We start from the raw sequence: 20,164 nt of genomic DNA, 5'->3' as shown, positions 1-20,164 counted from the left end.
TGGCTCGTCTAAGCGGTCCAGAATGTGAGGCTTGGGATTCCATCATTTAGAAGTCATTAGACATGTTACTGTGACTCTCTCTCTCTCTTTCTCTGTCTCTGTAGCTCGCTGTAAAACCCCCAAACTACCATTATTTGGAGAATGCAACAAGCGTGCATACCGACTGCTGGATGCATAATGTCGAGTCGAGTGCACGGGTTTTGGGGGAAAATTTGCACGGACCACAGGTTACCGCGATTGTGGGAAAATTTTCCAGTGGTTGAGCGTCTCCCCAATTCCTCCCAAACTCCCATGAGAATCAAAATTTTCAGTTCTGTACCTTTCCGGACGTGCACGAGCACTCGGTACACAGTGTGTCCGTTTTCCCACAGGCCCGGCTGGCTGGCTGGCTAGATGGCTGGTTGGTTTCGTGACTTTTTGTCGTCTCGCTTCGCTTCAGTTAGTTTCCGGGCGCAGTTGGGCGCAGTCTGGCGAAAGTTAGATAACGGAGAACGATGGGCAAAGTTGGGCTCCCCAAAAATCGTGCCCAATAGCGCGCCATCGCCGGGAACCTGGGCGGAACTGCCCCGCGTCGTTGCGGAGTGGAAAGTTTAATTGTGTGCTATCATTTCCTAAAAAGTCGGTTGTTTATGATTTTTATAATTTGCCCGTTTCGCTTTTTAGCACCAGCAGAGAGCGTGCGACTACCTTTTTGTTTTATTGTACCTACCATTAGGCTGACTCGGGCGAAAAGTCGGCGGATTTCGGAAGTTTATTGCATGCACTCTATGAAACGGCAAAAGAAATTCGCGACCGTGTGTCCGTGTGTGTGTGAGTGTGTTGAATAGCTTCCGAATGTGCCGTGTGTCCTCTTAGTCCGCCACAGAACACAACAAACAGAGCTTCCTTATCTAGCTTGGGGTTCTTTTCAACTTCCTTGGAGCGGTTCATTGTGGTGGTGATATCTGTTGGCCGAATCCTTCATTTTCACCTCCAGCCAGGTTTTCAGATTCGGGTTGGGTTTCTGCTTTATCGAACCGGAAATACTCTTTCATCGTTCATTTTGTCCCTTTGCCGCTTTTGTTTGTTTGCTTTTGTACTTTTCCTCAAACATTTACCCGTGGCCATGGTGGTCTGGTGGTCCACACGCGGCAAGGTGGCAAGGCTCTTCGTTCCAAGGCTCTCTCCAATAATTGGGACGCCTTGGAGTTTGTGTGAATTTTACCCGCGGGAATTTAACGTGCAACGAACCGCCCCATCTTTCCCCAAAGAACCTCTCCCTCCCCCCCCCTCCCTTCTCATTCCCCTTCCAGGCCTTCATCGCATCTGGAACGAATGAAGCAGACAAAATGTCACTTAAAATTAATTTTTCGAGTGGACTTGTGGCGCACATCTTGTCCGACTCCCTGCTCTTGTGGCTCTGTTCGCACCCGTTTGCTAAATGAATGTTGTATGTTAATTTTACACGCGCCAACAACGAGTGGCGAACCTTTCGTTCCGGGCGCAATGCAACGTACGTACTTCAGACATTCGGGCGGCAGCCAGGTCCATCGACCCAACGCCGCAAACGGACAACGAGCGTACGGCGTTGGGGATCGGGTGTGTTTGATGAAGAACTTCCGCTTTGTTGTTTGTCAAGTGGCAGACCACTATTACTCCCGTTTCCTGGGAACTCCGGGGCATCCCGGTGCCACACGACAGGGCCTCGCTTACACCTGAGTGAGCTTCGATTTTGGAACTGGACCGAAAAGCGATTTTCACTTCGCCCGAATGTGCTCCGTATCCACGAGGAGTGACTTATTTGGTGTGTCTCGCCAGTAGACACCCCGTGTGTGTGTGTGTAGATGGGGTGTACATGTACCGGGGGATGAGGGCGTTGCCATGCCGCCGATCCAGATTGGATCCGGAGCAGTGACGATGGGATTTTAAAGGGTTGGATGAGCTTTTCTCGGTTGGCTGGAACTGCTGGTCCGAGTGCCGTCCAGCGAAGCGTGGGTCCCGGAACAGGGGGAGGTCAGGGGAAATGAAGTTCGAAACACGATCTAATGACACTTGCTGCCACTGCCAGATGACCTGATGATTCGAGTTCGACCGATGGTTTTTGGGATTCCGGGTTCCGAGGTAAGCAGGGTTACCCGATAGCAACCAGAGTTTCTCACGCCCGTACACCGATAACGGGTCCTGAGGAGTCCCAAGTTGTTTGCCGAGAATTTCGGACGAACGCACATTACTCCCTTACAAGCGAAGCAACATTTTGCGAAATTGGTGCTTCTGATGAATGAGGTCCGCAAGCGTGGCGTGGTAATGTAGTTGGAAGGAGTCTTTTACCTCGTCAGCTCTTAAATCTTACACAAAAAAACCCAAGGAACACGGCTCGTGGAAGAAGGATTTATTCACTTCGACGACTTTCAAATGGTGTTCTGCGCTCCTGCACACTTGTGAGAGCGCGACATGACTTTAAACCTCTAACAGGCCGTTATCATCAACGGTGCATCCCGAGCCGTCGACACACGTTGACTAATTGCATCAAAAGACACGACGCGGAGCGAAAGATGCCTGTGCCCAGTGTTCCTTGTCTCTGCCGTGACAGCCAACAAGAATGGATGCAAAGAAAAGAACTTCCAAAAGGCAGTTCACATCATCAGTGAGGGTAAATTGCTATAAATTGATTTACGACAGTTTCCGTGCGACACTCACACACACACACACGCTGAGGGCCTAGCAACTCTCGGCTAAGGTTGAACGCCACCAGCAGCATGATGACTACGATGATTTGTGCTGCATTACCTATTTGTCGCGAATGCTTGCAAGGCTTGGCGTGAAACTTGGCAGAACCTTTGCCTGTCAACGTCGGCTTAGTGCCAGCCGGCCCTGTCTGCCGCGATCATGGATGAATAGCGAAAAATAGTAACCATCCCGGGTGAAGCCTGAGTAAACGCTTCGGGGCCACAGGCAGACAAATCCTCCTCGCCACAACTCTAGCAGGAAATCGAATGGCAATGGGAAGAAGTTCGCACTCGGAGCGTCGGAAATGGGAAGCTTTCATAAGATTGTGAATATTTATCCCATTTTCCAGGTATCCGAGCTTTGCGAGTGTGCTGAGCGTCACGAAAACAAAACACAGCTTAGCGCACATCACCAGCTTCTCGATGGCGCTTGATGCTGGTTGGTGAGCAGGTCCGCAGGCAAATCGGAAACTCGAAGCGATGCCTAACGACTGCCGCCGGTAAGCATGAAATGTAATCAAATAAAAACGTGCACGCGAATCAAGGATGGCCGCAGAGCGCACCGGTGGTGGCGCGGAGGATATCGACGGGAAGAAATCGTAATGTTATTACTAATAATAATAATAATAACGACAATAATGGGGAAACCCCGGCCTAGTACACACTCGTGCACGTGCAAGAACCGAATGTCGCAACGGAGCGAGGCCCTAAAGGCCCTTGAACGGCTACGGCAGCCTAACGAAGGGGGCAGCAACGAGCTTGTCTAGCGAAGGAAAGATGAATGTGGCCAATGGATAAATCCGAATCCAAATGCTGTAAAACGAGGAAGCACAAGAAGAAGATGGGGACAAATTCCCAATACAAAAGCTGTACCGTGTGTACAATGCTGGGAAGGACACAACTTTGCGTCATTAGAACGCTGGGAAGTAGCGCATGTAACATTATCGGTCCCCAATTTCGGACTAACGACGACGCAACGTTCGGATGTGTGTAAAAATTTAAACTCGTCTTCAATTTTGCTCCCGCTGAGGGTAGCACAGCTTTTCGAGCATTGCTCTTCCAAGCATAGCCGAGCCCGTCTTACCACACTCGTAAGATGAGTCGGCGAAATAAGACCACAATGTAGCTGTTTTGCACGGAATCAATCGAGAAATGAAAATGGATGGATGGAAATGAATGTCGGTACGGACGGTACACCGAATGGGAAGAACTCGGCGGCAACTGTAGCGATTCCGACAAGCGACCTCACCGGAAGCCGGCTCAATTGAAAGTGCCATCAGCGAGCGAGCTTTCATCCCTCGTCGCGTCGTTCCAGCGACCTGCGACCGACGACCTCGACTTCTGAGCTGCTCTGTCGCAGGGCCCTGTGTGGGGTACGCCTTCGACAATGGAGCGCCCGGTGTACCGGGCAGATGTAACAATGCCGACACGTTCGAGGAGCCGGTCCCAAGAAAGTCGGTCCTCACCTGCTGCCGAGCTTTTTGGGGGATTGGTTCGAGAAAAACAACCCCTTTCTGGTGCTTGGCGAACAACTTTCCCGGGAACGTTCAACCGCATCGTCAATTCACCGAACCATGTGCATGTGTGTGTGTGTGGACATTGAAGGGTGGAACCTTTTTGCGTTCAATTGGATCCACGTTCTTCCGTACGGTGCGCTGCGGTGACAATAAAACTGCGGGGATGTGCCGGAGCCGAGGGACCTGAAGATGGGTGCGTTATGCTGAGCTTGCTGCTCTCGAGATCGATCCCCAACAACTGACCGAGACCGAGCTCTTTCGAAGACGTCGACAAGAACCTCTTAAATAAATCTCAATTACGACGACACGGGACCACGGTAAATAGCTTCTCACGTTTCACGTTCCGTGTTGCCCGTGGCAGAAGGCAACCCATTCCAATTACGTAGTCCGGACGGGGAATCGGCCCGATCGTAACGACAACTTGTCGAAAGGGACCTCGAGAACGTCGCACACCGACGGACGCGCGATTATTGCTCAATCATTTCGTCATTTTTCATTCATTCATTCATTCTCTGGTTCTGTTTTTGGGGGCGACATCGAGAATTCGCGACAGCCTCCCCAGTGACCGTGATGATCGTTTAAAGTGCAGTTTTATTTCCAACTCCAACTCCAGCTGGATGCACTTGGTTGTGGTTTCCGGCGTAAAGAAATTGTTGAAATTCCTGGAAGATTTACATATAAATTTAAATGGGCATGTAACACACTCCGAACACTGTTAACACGATCCATTTAAAAAAGCTCTTTAGCGGGAAAATTGGCTTCAACCGTAATGTTGATGTGAATATTTTGCTTTAAACATAAGCCATAAGGTGTGGTGTGATGGCATGGCACAAAGAAGGTTCGTCCCGGGGAACTTACTGAATCATATAACCCAGGGGCCTTTGCACCATCGTCAGCACCGTTCTACGATATGTTGTATGATGTATGCTATCAAAACATTTCTTCGAACTTGAGCTCACAGCGCGCGCGAATGAAGGTTTTATTATTACGCTTTCATCATTCCCGATGTTGCTCTTCTCTCTTCGCCTCATATTTCCATGCTGCATTGTGGGGGAGGAGAACCACGGCAGGGCGGCATTCGCTTTTTTGCGTATCAGAGACGCTCAGAAGAGGATTTCATTTTCATTTCCCGTAATTAAATGATGCCATGCTATGGTCGGCCCGGAGTACGTGGATGCCTCTTTGGCTGAAACATATGTGCCAAAGCGCAATAAAAACTGGGCTCCGTAGTACGGCTCGCGAGGAGAACGCCATTCGAACCTGTGATGATTTAAATGGCTGAATAAATTGGTAAGAGTTCGTTTTACTCTACGTATTATGCGATGGAAATTGAAAGATTGTTTGGTACATGGAAGCACTCGTATGCAACCGGAGTGAAAAAGCCTATCTTTGAAGCGTTAAGTTGAACAAGAAAATACTCCTCGATAAAGGCGACGTTCCTGTGTATCATGATTGTTATGTATAGACAATATTTTACAGCCTTGAGCCTTGAGTCCATGAGACACTTCACACTTGGTCACTTTGGGGGTTCGGCTTTAACTACGTCTTGTTTCCGTTTGGAAACCTTGTTATTCCTCATTCCTTGATCCAAGATGGTCCTGAACAAGATCAGCTATCGAAGCCGTTGAAGTCTCAGTAGTAGATAATCAATCAGAAGGAGCAGATGAACTTCAAACTACCCAGAACAGCGACAGATTTTTTGAGGGATGTCTCATTCGAATGACTTTTTCAAACAATCAGTGGCCTTAAAGTCTTCAAAGCCTGTTAAGCGGTGGTGCATTGAGCTATCCGATGAAGTTTACCATCTAAGGCAATGTTACTCAATATTAACTCATCGTGTCCTACCTTTTTCATATCAATTTGTTCATCAAGTCGCATCCAATACTAACACCTTGTCCCTCTTCTTCCCCATATTTACAGCATTGCTATGCATGAACGTGTGGTTGCTGCACTTTGCCGACGCCCGGAAGTGTTACATCTGCGGGGAAGGAGCGGATGGCCCATTCCGGACGCTGCCGACTCATCACGGCCAGAGCAGTGTGCCGACGGTGGAAGGCACATGCGAAGGCTTCCGACCGGAGGAGAAGTACGCGTTCGACTGTCCACCATCGTACACGAGCTGTTTGACGCAGGTTGATGGTAAGGCCGAGTGCGTTAAACACATTGACCCTAACGTACTCCAACTCCCTAATGAGATAAATTTGACAAATTTTGAGGCACGTTTAAGAAGTAACGATATGCCCCAAGAAGAGACGGAGCGAAGGTTTTATCATCACAAACATAATCGTAAAACAGATTTTTAAATCGGTTCATGCCCGCGTGAACGTCGTGCACCAAAACTCCCGCTCGACGATGGGCACGTTGGACAAGATGCTGCGTTACGATTATGATGGTGACAAAAACGATAATGATCATGGCATCGTGGTTCGGGCACCAACTAACTATCGGCTAGCCGGCGAGAGCGCGACGATGCTGTTAATGATGATCGTCATCATGATGATAGCGATGATGGTAAGAGATTATGTCCAACTAACATGGAGCGCGAGAGCCACTCGAGAAAAGATACAAACGACAAGTGCACTCGAGTGTTGCTCCGTCGGACATGCATGGTACACTCCGGCTTCGGTTTTGCCACCGACCGGCGGACAATCCTCCGTGTGGCTTGTTATGTGCGGGATGGCTTTTTTAGCTGCTCATTAAAACACATCGCTCTCATGGCCCTTGCCAGGGGAAGCAGTGTGAAAGAAACAAACCGTCCAACCCTTGGCAGCCCGAAAACCCTAAGCCCTTGGTGCTTTTGTGCCGAAGTACAACTATTCACATTAGCGCAGCTGTTGGGGTCTCTCGGTCTCATCCCACCATGAATAGGGATGAAATGTTCACTTTACTGCTTTCGATTATGTCCACTTGAGCGGACATGGCGTTGGGGGATGTTATTAAAGGTAAAGAATACTGCATGCTTCGAGCGATGATACGATATTATGATTACTTAAAATGTATTTCTGCATACAAAACAACCCGTGTCTAAATACTCAATAGTCCGCATTCGAAGTCCAGCGATTCTTAGTACCGGGACCGCCCGATTTGTCCGATTGATTGCGTAAAAACTTCAAACCCGCCTCAATGGACGCTTCCAGATTGGTTCTGTTTTCCGGCGCGATCGTTCGTCCCCCTGCTCTTCGATGCCCTCCGGCACCGTCCACTGGTCCGTAGTAATCGTACGTCGGTGGTGGCTCTATCTCAACGCCTCTCCGTTCCGGCAGCAGCTGCGCAGATTCCCGTCCACGGTCAGGTTCTTCCGTATCGCTCAGTTCGTTCACAATGGGCACCGGAGCTGATGGCTTCTTTGCCGCTGGCGTTACCATCTCGACCGCATTCAAATTGCGTCGCTTTAGCTCCTTTTTGGGAGGATTCTTTTTCGTGGTGAAAAAAAGTGACCTTCGGGCGGGGTCTTCCACATCTTCCGGAAGTGGAATGTCCTCCAGCGCCGCTCCAGAATCGGCCGTCATCGTTGGTGGCAGTGGACCAACCACTGTTTCCTCGCTGTCACTCGCATCGGAATCGGGTTCACTGTGCCGATCGGGTCGTTGTGTCCCCGTCCTTCCGCTAAACGGACGTTCGGCAGGTGGTGGAGCAAATTCGGCAATCCGCTCGCTTCGCTTCATATCGTTCCATTCGTGCTGCGATAGGACGAACCGTTCCTTGGCCGGTACCCACTCCTTATCTTCCCCCGTTTGCTCCTTTCCTTCATCCCACGGCCGCACATGGTCCGCCCGTTCGCGCTCCCGGCGCCGCTCTTCCCTTTCCTTCTTTTTGCGCTGCTTCTCTTCCGCCTTTCGCGTACGCTTTTCTTCCGCCGACTCGAACAGCTGATCCGTGTCTTTGCCGCTCTGCTGCCGTTCGCCATCGTCGTCCACCTCGGGCGGTAAACCCTGGCGGGCTCGTTGACGCGCACGGGCCGCTTTTACCCGATCGGCTATCAGCTTGTCACGTGCCTTGCGAAGTGTTTCGCGCTCCTTCTGCGCTTCCAACGTTGACTCACGTATCGAGTCGAGTTCGTCCCGTTGCCGGTTGCGTTCCTGCTGGTCGGTGGAGAACGCATAGTATCCTACGCCGTGTAATCGTGCCTCTGGGGAGAAAGAAAAGCGGTGGAAAGTGAAAATGCGGAAAAGAAGGAACAATCGTTAATTGTAACCAAGCGGTTCAATCGGGATTTGACGCTCTGGAGGAATAGAAAGAAGGAAGATTTGCTTAAAGCAGCCAATTCCAGTAAGTGAAAACATGGATAGTATGGACACTTTGTCTCGTCTCATTCAGAATATGAATATTAATGGGAGGAAAGTTACTTCCAGCTCGGTGGCAAATATCTATTCCACCGCGATATACCGACAATGCATGAACATGTCGGACATTTTAAGCTATTCCTCGTGCTAGACAACTCTACCCTCTTTTTTCCCCAAGACATTCAGGCACACGGGTGAGATTTTTGTGCAAGTTTTTAATTAAATTACTCCTTCGGCATTGCTCCTTTTGCTCCTTTTTCCCATAGTAATAGTATCTTGCCTTCTTTGGGTTCGGGTTCCCCAGCCAGCCAGACAGAAACTGCTGAAAATTGCAATCCTTTTGCGCCACAGCTGGTCAGCAGCAGTGACGGTGAGAAATGGGATTGTGCGAAAGAGTGAAAATTAGTTTCCACCGTACAGCACCGAACGAAACCCCCGTCGAGCCGAGAGTGAGGATGGGGATCACATTTATTACATTATATTGTTTCTGTTTGCCATCATCGACAGACGACTACCCCCAGCATGTTGCAATTACTGGCTGTTTTACAAGGGGTTAAATGCGAACGGATACACACACCGGCAAACAGCGGCACGCGATTAAATGGGATTTCATCCGGGCAAAAAGCAGGATTTTATTTCCGCCTTTTAATCGCCGATTATTGTCACTAAACGAGCTGTGTGTTTGTGTGTGTGTGTGTGTGGCTGTGTCCATTTCCGTGGTGGCCGTTTAATTGGTCCCCACGCCACCGTTTGCTGCTTGCCCAACTTTGCAATCCAATTTGCGTCATGTCGATTATCCAATATGGGTTTTGGTGTTTTGCTTTTTTGATGAAAAATGGCATCCACGGTTCTCCATGAAGGGAAATTGCAACCTTGTCGCTTTGGCTTCATTTATCGTTCGTTTAATGTTGCTTACTTGCTTACTTTCACTATCGTCGCAAGGGATCGGAGCACAGCCAGCATCATCGCATCGAGCGAAAAGTTTGCGATTCACCTTGCATGAAGATGAAGAGGGCGAACTTAGTCCCAACCGTACCGTGCCGATGCGATGCTTATGATGCGCTCGCTTCTGTCTCACGCACCAGGGAAGGAAAACTTTGGCCACGGTGGAAACTTTTCCCTCATTTAGGCTTTCACTCTTGTGCGCTTGGATGCTGGAGTTACTTCGCTTCGCTTATCGGCAAGACAAACCGCTTTCATTAACACAAGACAAGCCGAATGATGAAGACGGCGGCACTGCGACACGTGACAGGGCAGAAGTCGTACGACACGTGGATAGCTCCAGAACCGAACAGACGGTTGGGACCGAATTACTGCGCCGGGAACAGTGTCCTAGCGCTAAGGATGTCACTCTCATCCCCCTCCATGTGTATCCTTCCAACAAATCATTATCAGCAACAGACTTTGATGCTTCTTCTTGCGGCAGAGCACATTCGGAAAAAAAGGCTCAATATGGGAAATTGCTTAAGCAGAAAGGGAAAGGGAAAAAAGGTATGCAACCCCAATAAGCACTAACACACATACGTTTCGGTGTCCCTGTATGTGTGATTATTACGCAAAAAGCCTGCTCTAAACACCCGTACCGCATTAAGAAAAACGGCGAAACGGGAAAAGCGAATTTAATTTTAATGATATTCCTTTCACAAAAAAACGCTCCCATCAACAGCCTTTCCACGGTGCCCTTGGTTGGCAGCACGGTACACTTTGAGGCTTTAAACCCAACGGGGAACGAGGACGACGATTCCCGCGTTCGATGTGACACATTGAAAATCGCGCAAATAGTATGACATCTTAATGGACCTCGCTTGTCTTGTCGCTCGCCTCTCTCTCTCTCTTCTCCAGGCCCTTACGCCGCTATTCCCTGGCCCATCCGTTCATTTGCGCTTCGATGTGGATTTATGCCCGGGACACTTTTCACGTATGCGTTCGAGGACTCGTCTTCTACCTCGGTGCTCTGTGATTCTAAAATTCACCCTCCCTTGCCTGTCTCTGGGCCACCGTGTGTCGCCGTGCGTATGGCTCCGGTACAGCACACCGAGAGGCTCGGGCCCGTGGTCGATGACAGGATTCATTTTTAATGAAGATTGAAAGTTTATTAGTTCTACACGCACCCGGAACCCGGACCGAATCCACGCCCGGACTCCGGAAGGGAAATGGCCCACTGGCTGTGTATCTGTTACGCTTCCTCTCTCAGTTCCGCCAACCGGAAACAGTTAGCGGTTCTGTGGAAATCGTTGCTGGATTCCATGCATACAACTTTTCTGACTAAAATTGTTCTGAAAGCAACGTTCGTTTTCATCCGAACCAAAATCGTGTTGGAAAATCGTTAAAATTAACAAAGTCCTTCTGGAAAGCTGGGCAGACAGAGTTACAGAAGAAAAAAAAGCACACATAATCAATTACACGACCACCTCGAAGGTAACGACAATAGGCAAAGGGATTCTTGTTTTGAGCTCGATACCTTCGTACATGCATAGCAGAAAATCATTTCGTGTGGAAATCCGTTTTCCCCCTCTTCATGGCTTGTAAGACATCATGCAATAAAGCCATTCACAACCGACGTAGACGTCTTTTTTGTCCCTGTTTTGCACGTGCCAAATGGGTTTCTGCCGACGGTTGGCAGTAAAATTCAGACTCAGGACTTCAATTATAATTTCACATGTAAATTTTACTGGCGAAGCTGGCCCCACTGCAGAAACTGATTTATTGACGTCCTTGTACTTTACGGCGAAAAACAAAAACGGCTACCCATACACTCCTTCGTGCGTGATTGCTGCATTAGTCACGACCGGATTGGGAAATTTATTGCCTTCTAATTGTAACGTTTGTATATTTACGGTGGAACGCCTTCGTACGTCCAAGCATCGTAAATTGTAGTTTGGCCAGTGAGTAATGGCGAAAATGCTGGGTGGGGCAAAATTAAGATGTCAACTGATTTGTTAACCAATTTTTTATGAACTTTCATTGATTTAGCCGCCCCCGGTTTTCCGCTTCTTCTTTCTCCACCAGGTGAAATCGAGATACGCACGTGTGGCGAAAGTTTGGCCATTAACGATTGCAAGAGCGCTAACAGCATCGACTACTGTTACTGCAGCACGGACCTGTGCAACCAGCTGACCCGTACCGAGATTCGCCGGTCCATCGAAACCGCCCTGATGCACGCACACAACCGGAACCGGCTCGGCGGCATCGGCATGCATCATCATCCGCCACCGAACAACAGTGACGATGAGGATATGGCCGAATCGTCCGGCATGGAGAGTGATCGTAGCGAGTCGCATCGTACCATGTCGTCCTCACGCTCGTCCACGCAACAGCACCACCGAGACATGCTGCACAATGGAGCGGCCGCCGGTGGGGGTGGTGGTGGCGGTTCCATCGTCGCTCCGGGCCACCGGGATGTTACGACGCAAATCACCATTACGCTCAAACCGGTAGCGACATCGGCCGATCGGCGAAGCAAGGATAATGGTGCCAGCAGCACAGATTCCAATGCGACCGCACACCAGCTCGATCGAAGCAGGGACAGCAATGCAATTCCCAGCACTAGCAGCAGCTCGTCCTCGCTGTTGCGCGAGGGACCACCGCTCATTGTCCTGTTGCTGGTGCTAGTAGCCACACTGAAGCACGTCCGGTACTAAAAACACATCCCGGACGGAGTGGTGATTCGGGAAAAGGGAGAGCAACAAAAAACTTTGCAAAACGCCGTACACGACTCACGCATTCCAAGAATGAAGTGACACCGGCCACACCAAAAACTCTGCGCGGTAGTGCCGGCACGGAAAGTGATTATTCGGGTTGGCGTTGGCCTGTGATGATGCTATGCGTCTTCATCGTCGATCCCCACAGTATCCGAAAATGAACGCAAATGAAAATAAAACCCCAAACCTAGGGCGAAACGGTTTTTCCTTGCGCTGCCGATAGTGGTAAGTACGAGTGGCGTAGAGTTAGCAGTAGCAGTGGACCCCGTTGGCCCACACCGTGGAATCGTTCGATTAGTAAATTGATGCACGTATCTCATGACGCGCCAGTACGCGGATCGACCTGGTGCCATGTTTTTAGTTTAAACCCAGCGACAGTGCGAACAAAATCTCGGTGCTGTCGTAGAATGTGGTTCGATCTGTTGCGCCACTAGTCCTCCCGAGAGAGAGAGAGCATACGGCGGCGGGCCTATTTGATAGGGAAGTTGTACATAATTGTAAATAGGGAAAAATAGCCGTTGAAGCTACTGCTGCAATTACTGCAATTGGCCATTCTCGCCCGTTTTTGCTTCGTCGTCGACGAAGTGAACCTATCGTGTATTCTATCGTAAACTACTTCTTCTCATTCCATCCCTTCCAAAGCTAAAAGAAAACGCAATACGTAGAAAGTAAGGTAGGAAATGTGAAGAGGGGCGACCAGCGAGCAAGAAGTTGGAGTAGCTGTAGTTTGGATCAATCTGCAAGCATTGTAGGAGGTAGTAGTTTTGTGTATCTTCCCACCATCGGGACCGGAACTCCCACACTGTCGGAAGGAGTTTGGTCCTTTTGATTTTGCTCAAGCATCAACCCCACATTCTACGAGTCCGGGCGAATATAGGGTAGGGATCGGATCGTTGTCGTTCTTATTAATCTTCAAACCAGACAGGTCGCTTCTTTCAGGAGGAATTGAAGTTACATGCAAAACAGTATTGCAGGAAAACCTTACGCTCATTGCTCGGAAAACCGGAGACAGCATTAGCAAACCAGTTCGTAAAAGCTTGGGTTTGAATGTAGACGATGGGAAACCATACATAGAATTGTAAGCGATGTTCGAATTTCACCCGCACAAATATTACAGTAGCGAGCGAGGGAATCCATGTTACTTTCCTCCGCGAAAGTAACACCGAAATGCCGGGGAAACGGTTACGGGCCCTGTCGAAATCGATGCAGGCATGTTGTGTATTAGATGTTAGAACTAGCTCCGGTTGGATTCGATTCAACACTAACCCCGAACAAGAAACACAAGGAATAAAACCCCCGAGAAGGAGGAAAACTGTGGAAGAAAGTAGTTAAAAGAAGCACACTGAGTGACTGCTGTGACGTGAGGTAAAATAATATCACATTGAATTCCGTAAAGACTGCCGACTCGACTGGGGAAAGGTAATCTGCTAAACATTATGTCCGGAACTGGCGGCGCTATTTCCGACAACATCGTATTACGAGGATCCACCAATCATGAGTGGATCTGCAAATTATCACTAACAACTAGAACGAGACCGGGGACTGGAGAGTGACTCCGTTGGGGGAATGCAAATTTGCATAACAACTTTCGGAAGTGCGTATTTGCCGGCCGCGGACGTGCGTTTTAACTCGCGGCTTCCCCGTTCGCGTACACACACAGCATGCAAGTGGAGTGTCGGCCAATCCGGCCAGATTTAACAATGCCCTCGTCGTGTGGAAAAATAGACAGCCACAAGTAGCGTAGAGGTGCCTGAGTAATGTGTCTCTCACTCTCCACTGGCAGGCGTGTGATACATTGGCCACCCTTTTCCAAAAGCACTGCAAATCAATTCCATTGGGTCAGTTCTGGATTTGCGATTGTAGCTGAGGCGAAACTGAATCGATCCATCCGGTTGATTTGAATTTCTAACCAGTGCACGCATCATCTGGATGTGTTTCCACACGGTTGCTCTGCACTTGGCAATAATGGCGAATAGTTAATCCTACCGCGAGGTGGACCGATTTCGCAAATCAATCGATATGATCGCATTACTATTATATTATGAGCGCTTGTCAATAATTTAAGTTGCGAGGGACGGAGAGGGAGAGAGAGAGGCCTAATCAAATAGTACGGTTAGGCCAAGCACACCCTTGGAGTTTGAAATCATGCCTCAAACTAATTCCTAGCCCTCGCTGGAATTGCAATCCAACTGATACTTATCAGGCGCTACAAACGCGTTGTGGTCTGGACCTGTCTCGATAAACTCCACACTGTCGTTCTTTACTAATTCAATATGTTGGCCTTTTATACGGCCAGTCCGCTGGAGCAGGGCATGTCTAAATCGCACAATATTAAAGAATACGCATACATATATACGTGGCCAAAAATTCGTCTCAGCATCCTCCTCTCGAATTCAGATAAAAGGATTCCAATAATTCTGGGCAAAGCACACATTTTACTCATCTTCTGAATCTGAGTAAACGTCCTTTAGAGTTCCAGCATTGAACTACTTCAACCGGTTGGTGAGACTTGGCTCGTCCCGAGAACAACTTCGAAGATACTTCTTCTTCTTTGGCAGTACAGCTTCTAGTGGGATTGGCTTTCCATTTTCCAGAGTTTTCTATAACTCCAGTCTAGGTTTATCACGGTTTTTCATGTATGCTCACGGAATCCTCTGGCATACCATATCGTAAACAGTTTTAAACAAAGAGTAATAAATGAATGTTGGTTGTGCTTACCGTCAAACAGCACATCCTGGTAGTGTATGGAGTCCTTCTCCAGGTTAGCTTCTTCCTGTTCAGCCCACTGGTCTTTCATCTCCCTGAACCGTTCACCGATATCGGTACCACCGATTTGACCCATCGCCGGAGGCATTGGGCCAACAATTTCTCCATCTTCTTCTTCATCTGTCGCTTCTTGCTGATTGATGATTTTCTCGGGCCTAGCGCTTTGGACAGATTCTTTGACTGGTGGGGCGTTTACTTTAGACGGTCCTTGCATGTCTTCTCTACGCTGTCCATCGCGTGGTTCCATCGTCTTGGCTAGCTCCCGGTCCCGGGCTAAACAGGCTTTCAGATCTTCTTTTAGACACTTTCTCGTACGTCCCAAGCAATCCGTGTATTCAACCCTGTAATACCAAGTGAATTGTGGATCAGGTTCATATTATTCATTCATTCGCCGCTTTATAAAGCAAAGAGACACAAGTTGCTTACCATTTGTTATCTCCACCTTCACCATCTTCTTCACTGTCGGAACTAACGGAACTGGAACTAACGCTACTCTCTCGGGGAGACTCATCGGACAGGTTGTATGCTGGCTTGGTGTCCTGTTTCTTTTTGTTGAACATCACCAAACTGTTTTCATCGCTGTTCAGTGATCCGCCAGCTGCCACCATCCGGTCATAATATTTCGCTTTAGCCTGCAGCATTTGCTTTGACCGAGCGAGCTGTGCCGAATCCTCCAGCTCGGTGACAATGGGTTTTGATTTATCTTTCTTCTCGCGACGATCTTTGCGCGATGAGGATACATCTTTCTCGGGCTTGGAGACCTTTTTCGGCACAAAATCCTCTATGGAAGTAGATGCTTTGGCACGGCCTACTTCTTCCTGTTTCCGAAGCAGCTCCGCTTTCAAACTAAGCAACTAAAAGGGATGCTCAATTAGATAGCCGTACACTAGACGTCAATCGGCAGAGATAGCTGAATACTTACGGAAGATTTATCAATTTCTATTTTCCGGTTTGGATCGTTCATCGCTGCGCCCTTTTTTGTTTGTACCGCGTTTGTGTGATGCACCGCGCTATGACAACAAACCCGCGTCAATCAGCTGATTGTGGAGCACGTTCGCTGAGTATGTTTTGATTTGCGATGACAGCGGTTTGACAGCTCTGTTTAGCTTCGTTCTTCTCTGCTGTTTTGCTGGCAGACAACACGTACTTGCGGTTCTTGCAGCAGACTCGGAGACATTTTTTCAGAGGTAAGTGGTCGTTTTGTTCCTTTTGTGTTTTTCACCTTGTGGCCCTGTTAAGTAAGACCGTTTTCATCGCCACGTGCAGGCATGGTGCGTATACTGTTCGTTCATCCCGATTTGGGCATTGGCGGTGCCGAGCGGCTCGTTGTGGATGCGGCGTTAGCTCTGCAAAGCAAGGGTCACACGGTCAGCTTTCTGACCAACCACCATGACCCGAGCCACTGTTTCGACGAGACGAAGGATGGGCGGTTGCCGGTAATGACGGTCGGCGACTGGCTGCCGAGGGACATCTTTGGCAAGTTTTATGCCGTGTGCGCTTACATACGCATGGTGTACGCTGCCTTCTACTACAGCTTGTTCCTGTCGAAGAAAGAGCCGGTGGATGTGGTTTTCTGTGACTTAATCTCGCTTGGTATTCCCATTTTTCGACTGGCACGGCCTAACCCCAAGATCCTGTTCTACTGCCACTATCCGGACCAGCTGCTTTCCAAACCGGGCAGCCTCCTCAAGCAGTACTACCGAATGCCGCTCAACTACCTCGAAGAAGTTACAACGGCCCAGGCAGATGGCATTCTGGTGAACAGTAAGTTCACCAGCCGTGTATTTAAGGAAACGTTCAAGCGCATTGCAACCGATCCGGATGTGCTGTATCCGTCGCTAAACACCCGATTCTTCGACGAAACTGCCATCGACGAGTCGGACCAGGTGGTTAAGCTGCCGAACGATGCTTTCGTGTTTCTCTCGATAAATCGCTACGAGCGCAAAAAGAATCTTTCTCTCGCTTTGCACGCGTTCAAGGCACTGCAGGAGTTGATATCCCCAGGCGAGTGGCACAAGGTGTGCCTCATAATGGCCGGAGGATACGACGATCGCGTGATGGAGAATGTGGAGCATTACGATGAGTTGGAAGAGCTGGCGGAAGATATGCAGATACGTGCCAAAGTACGTCTGCTGAAGTCTCCCACCGATCGGCAAAAGCTGGCCCTCCTGCACCGTGCCCAGGCATTAGTTTACACGCCAGAATTCGAGCATTTCGGAATCGTTCCGCTGGAAGGAATGTACCTTTCGAAACCGGTTATCGCAGCCAACAGTGGCGGTCCGATGGAGACCATCATACACGAGCAGACCGGGTTCTTGTGCGAACCCGTCCCGAAGGAGTTTGCGGCGGCAATGGCCAAGCTGGTGAAGGATGACAAGCACTGCGAACGCATGGGAGCCATGGGACGGAAGCGAGTGCAGCAGAGATTCTCATTCGAGGCGTTCAGTACCAAGCTGGACAACGTCGTGACCGATCTGATTGGGCGGGATGGAGAGAAAAAGTTTAAATAGCATAGGTGGTGCTTGTTGCTTTCCACATTGCTGGCGATTCATGGCATGCCCGGGTTTAGCTGTGATTTCCCGTGGCAACCCATGTTTGCATTTCCAGTGGGTCGATAAAGTGACTTAGGGCCGCACTGAATTTCAGCATGTAAATTACGTATCTCTCTTGTGGCGCCCTCCATGTGGCGCATTATCGTACAGTCCATGATATCTTAATGCACACGTAGCACATTATTGCGATTAGCCAGCGTAGTAGTGAGACGGGTTAGTCCAGTCCAGTAGCTTGTCGAGTTGTAGTTAATGTTTTAGCATTCACAAATAAACTTCTTACCAAAGGCTTCCGACATTCAACCGCGATGTACAGAAGTTTCGTATTTTGAAATCCATCAAATATCAACTTGCGTCTCTGATTTTTATTTTATTACTTGATTAGCTTCATAGCATCGCTTTTCCACTTATTGTTCTGGAAGGAGATTGTAGGATGGAAAGCAAAATGTTATTCAGGAAGGAAGGAAGAAGATTACAATTAATGTTAGACCAAATGGCTTACCAGAGATTTGAGAGCATTTTCCGCATAAAGTCGCTCCTCTGTCCCGGAATCAAGCGAGTTTCGATACTGCTCCAGTTCTGCTCGATCCTTCAGCAGAACTAACGCATCCACGATACCATGCTTCGAATGCACCTTCCTCGCCAGAGCCAATCTCCTCTGCGGATCTTCCAGCTTGGCAAGGAACGTGTTCAGAACCGGATCGGGTGCGTGCAGTGCATGCAGTCGCAGTATCGTGCGGTCTATTGGTATGTTAATTTTAAATGATTTTTGCTTCAAATTCAACCACGCTTTTCTCTCGAATATGTGATCAAAATCAAGCCACGCCTGTTGCTTGGCACGTTCATTCAAAGCTACCCACTCGAACTGGGCCTGTGAAACCTGATGATTTTCGACCAGCTTGAACGGATTGTCGTTCGTCTGTAGAGATGTATCGCCCCATTTGTACTTCCCACAAACGTAGTTCAATGTTTCCAGCACTGATTTGTCCTGAATGGCCACCGCTTTGCTGCTTCCTCCCGACGAGTGAAGCTCTCCGGTTTGGTATTCTAAAAGATAATCAGTCACACGCTTTAAAAAAGGGCCATGCTATCGTTCGGCACGCTTTGCTACCTAAAAGATTCAAGTAGTTAATCACCAATTGGGCGTAGAATGTGTTGGCTCCCGGTTGGGAGAAGTAATCGCTGTAAATCTTTTTCAGGCGCTGTCGTTTAATGTCGAGATTTGATGTGCTGCATACAAAGATGGAAAATTGCAGTAACTAAAAAGGAAGAGAAAATTTGTAAATCTTTCTTTTCTACATAAAGCATCTAATGGTATTTCTTCTCTTACACTCGCTTCGTGGTGTCTTCCTAAAAAACTGTGGAAAGAAAAATAGAATAATTTTAATACCAGCTTTTAAACAGAGCAAACGCGCTAACTTACACCAGCAAATCAGTGCATTCGGTCACTTTCAACCGAAGGGACAAATAATTCACATAATGGCAAACGGCTTCGGGCCGAGTCTGTAGCAGCGTGTAGAAAAGCTTCTTCTTCAGCGTTTGATCAAGAAACAGGGTTACTTTGAGGATCGCATTACCACACCCGGAACCGATCGCTTCATCTAGCAGTTGCTCTTTTTCGGCCATCGAACGGAACATTTCTAGCGAGCATGGTTTGCCGAGGATCAGCTTCCGGACGACGGATGCCGTCGTGGGTGCGTAATTAAACTCTTGTATCTTCTTGCGCAGCAGTTTTACTTCCTCCTCGAGGGATATACCCTTCGGTATGGTCATTTCGTTGCGCGACTGTTCTTGCAATATGAGTTCGAGATTCTCGTCCGAAATGATGCTGTGCAGTGGGAGTTCCATTTGGCCCCCGGCATAGTTCGATTCCGATGCGGTATCATCACCGAACAGGCTTCGTTTGTTGTTGGTCGCAATTTCGAGGACAGCCACCTGTTACGAACGTGGGAAGATCGATGCTCGTTGCAGAGGGCAGTTTGATAAGGGATCACACCCCGAATTCCTTTACTTACATCGTCTTCGTCGAAGTTAAACGATTTATTCGCCGAATCATTCCAGTAATCGTCGTCTTTCGATTCCATTACGTAAATTGTGCAAAAGAACTTGATTTGGATGGCTCTACGGTTGGATTGTTGGCTGTACGGCGTGTGAGCAATCAAAACAATAACAATCCCCAAACAATGACGTTTCAGATTTGAATTGGTGATGAGAAAACCGTTGAAAAGTAAACATTCATTTTGTTTGTTACACGGTATAATTACACAATAGCAAACTAGCTTAATCTTAGGTTAATTAAATTAAATACAGTTACTAAATTCACATGTTTTACTACACCTATCTAACAAGATAGTGAAGCAGGAAAACAATACGCCGATTCATCAAGGAGCACGCCCGCACGATTCTCCTGTGCAATATGCCACCTGGGCCACAAGTCTGGTGAAAGCCGGCTGACAGTTCTCGAGTTGTAGAGGCCAGGGCAAATTCCTCTTGCGACAACGTTTGCAATTGTGGAAGAAGATCCTCATCATTTCGCCAGGTTGGAAATTATCATTCCATATCTATACCGGTGACTAAATACGGTGCGTCACAGTGTACTGAAGCTGCCGGCATCGAACTTATCGTTAGTATTATTCTCGCACG

At 48.5% G+C, this 20,164-nt stretch overlaps 3 protein-coding genes across 3 annotated transcripts; 1 reads left to right on the top strand and 2 right to left on the bottom strand.

Annotated features, from left to right (window-relative positions):
* Window positions 1–7,186: 7,186 nt before the first annotated feature.
* LOC118508426 (coiled-coil domain-containing protein 174) lies at window positions 7,187–16,062 on the bottom strand. The gene is made up of 4 exons (XM_036048202.1): window positions 15,895–16,062; window positions 15,399–15,826; window positions 14,925–15,313; window positions 7,187–8,351 (listed from the first exon to the last, which is right to left on the bottom strand). Exons 1-4 carry the CDS (start codon window positions 15,934–15,936, stop codon window positions 7,255–7,257), a joined length of 1,956 nt encoding a protein of 651 aa, XP_035904095.1. The 5' UTR covers window positions 15,937–16,062; the 3' UTR covers window positions 7,187–7,254.
* A 12-nt stretch (window positions 16,063–16,074) lies between these two features.
* Window positions 16,075–17,864, top strand: LOC118508435 (alpha-1,3/1,6-mannosyltransferase ALG2). Its single transcript, XM_036048214.1, has 2 exons — window positions 16,075–16,159; window positions 16,239–17,864. Exon 2 carries the CDS (start codon window positions 16,241–16,243, stop codon window positions 17,480–17,482), a length of 1,242 nt encoding a protein of 413 aa, XP_035904107.1. The 5' UTR covers window positions 16,075–16,159; window positions 16,239–16,240; the 3' UTR covers window positions 17,483–17,864.
* On the bottom strand, window positions 17,841–19,701 carry LOC118508434 (vacuolar protein sorting-associated protein 16B). The gene is made up of 6 exons (XM_036048213.1): window positions 19,537–19,701; window positions 18,945–19,456; window positions 18,852–18,879; window positions 18,633–18,780; window positions 18,024–18,568; window positions 17,841–17,936 (listed from the first exon to the last, which is right to left on the bottom strand). Exons 1-6 carry the CDS (start codon window positions 19,603–19,605, stop codon window positions 17,895–17,897), a joined length of 1,344 nt encoding a protein of 447 aa, XP_035904106.1. The 5' UTR covers window positions 19,606–19,701; the 3' UTR covers window positions 17,841–17,894.
* Between the last annotated feature and the right edge of the window lie 463 nt (window positions 19,702–20,164).

This window comes from Anopheles stephensi, chromosome 2 (assembly GCF_013141755.1).
Source record: "Anopheles stephensi strain Indian chromosome 2, UCI_ANSTEP_V1.0, whole genome shotgun sequence".
In the NCBI taxonomy this organism is placed as follows: domain Eukaryota; kingdom Metazoa; phylum Arthropoda; class Insecta; order Diptera; family Culicidae; genus Anopheles; species Anopheles stephensi.
The sequence above is the reverse complement of the archived record's forward strand: the minus strand, read 5'-3'. Positions and strand labels throughout refer to the sequence as shown.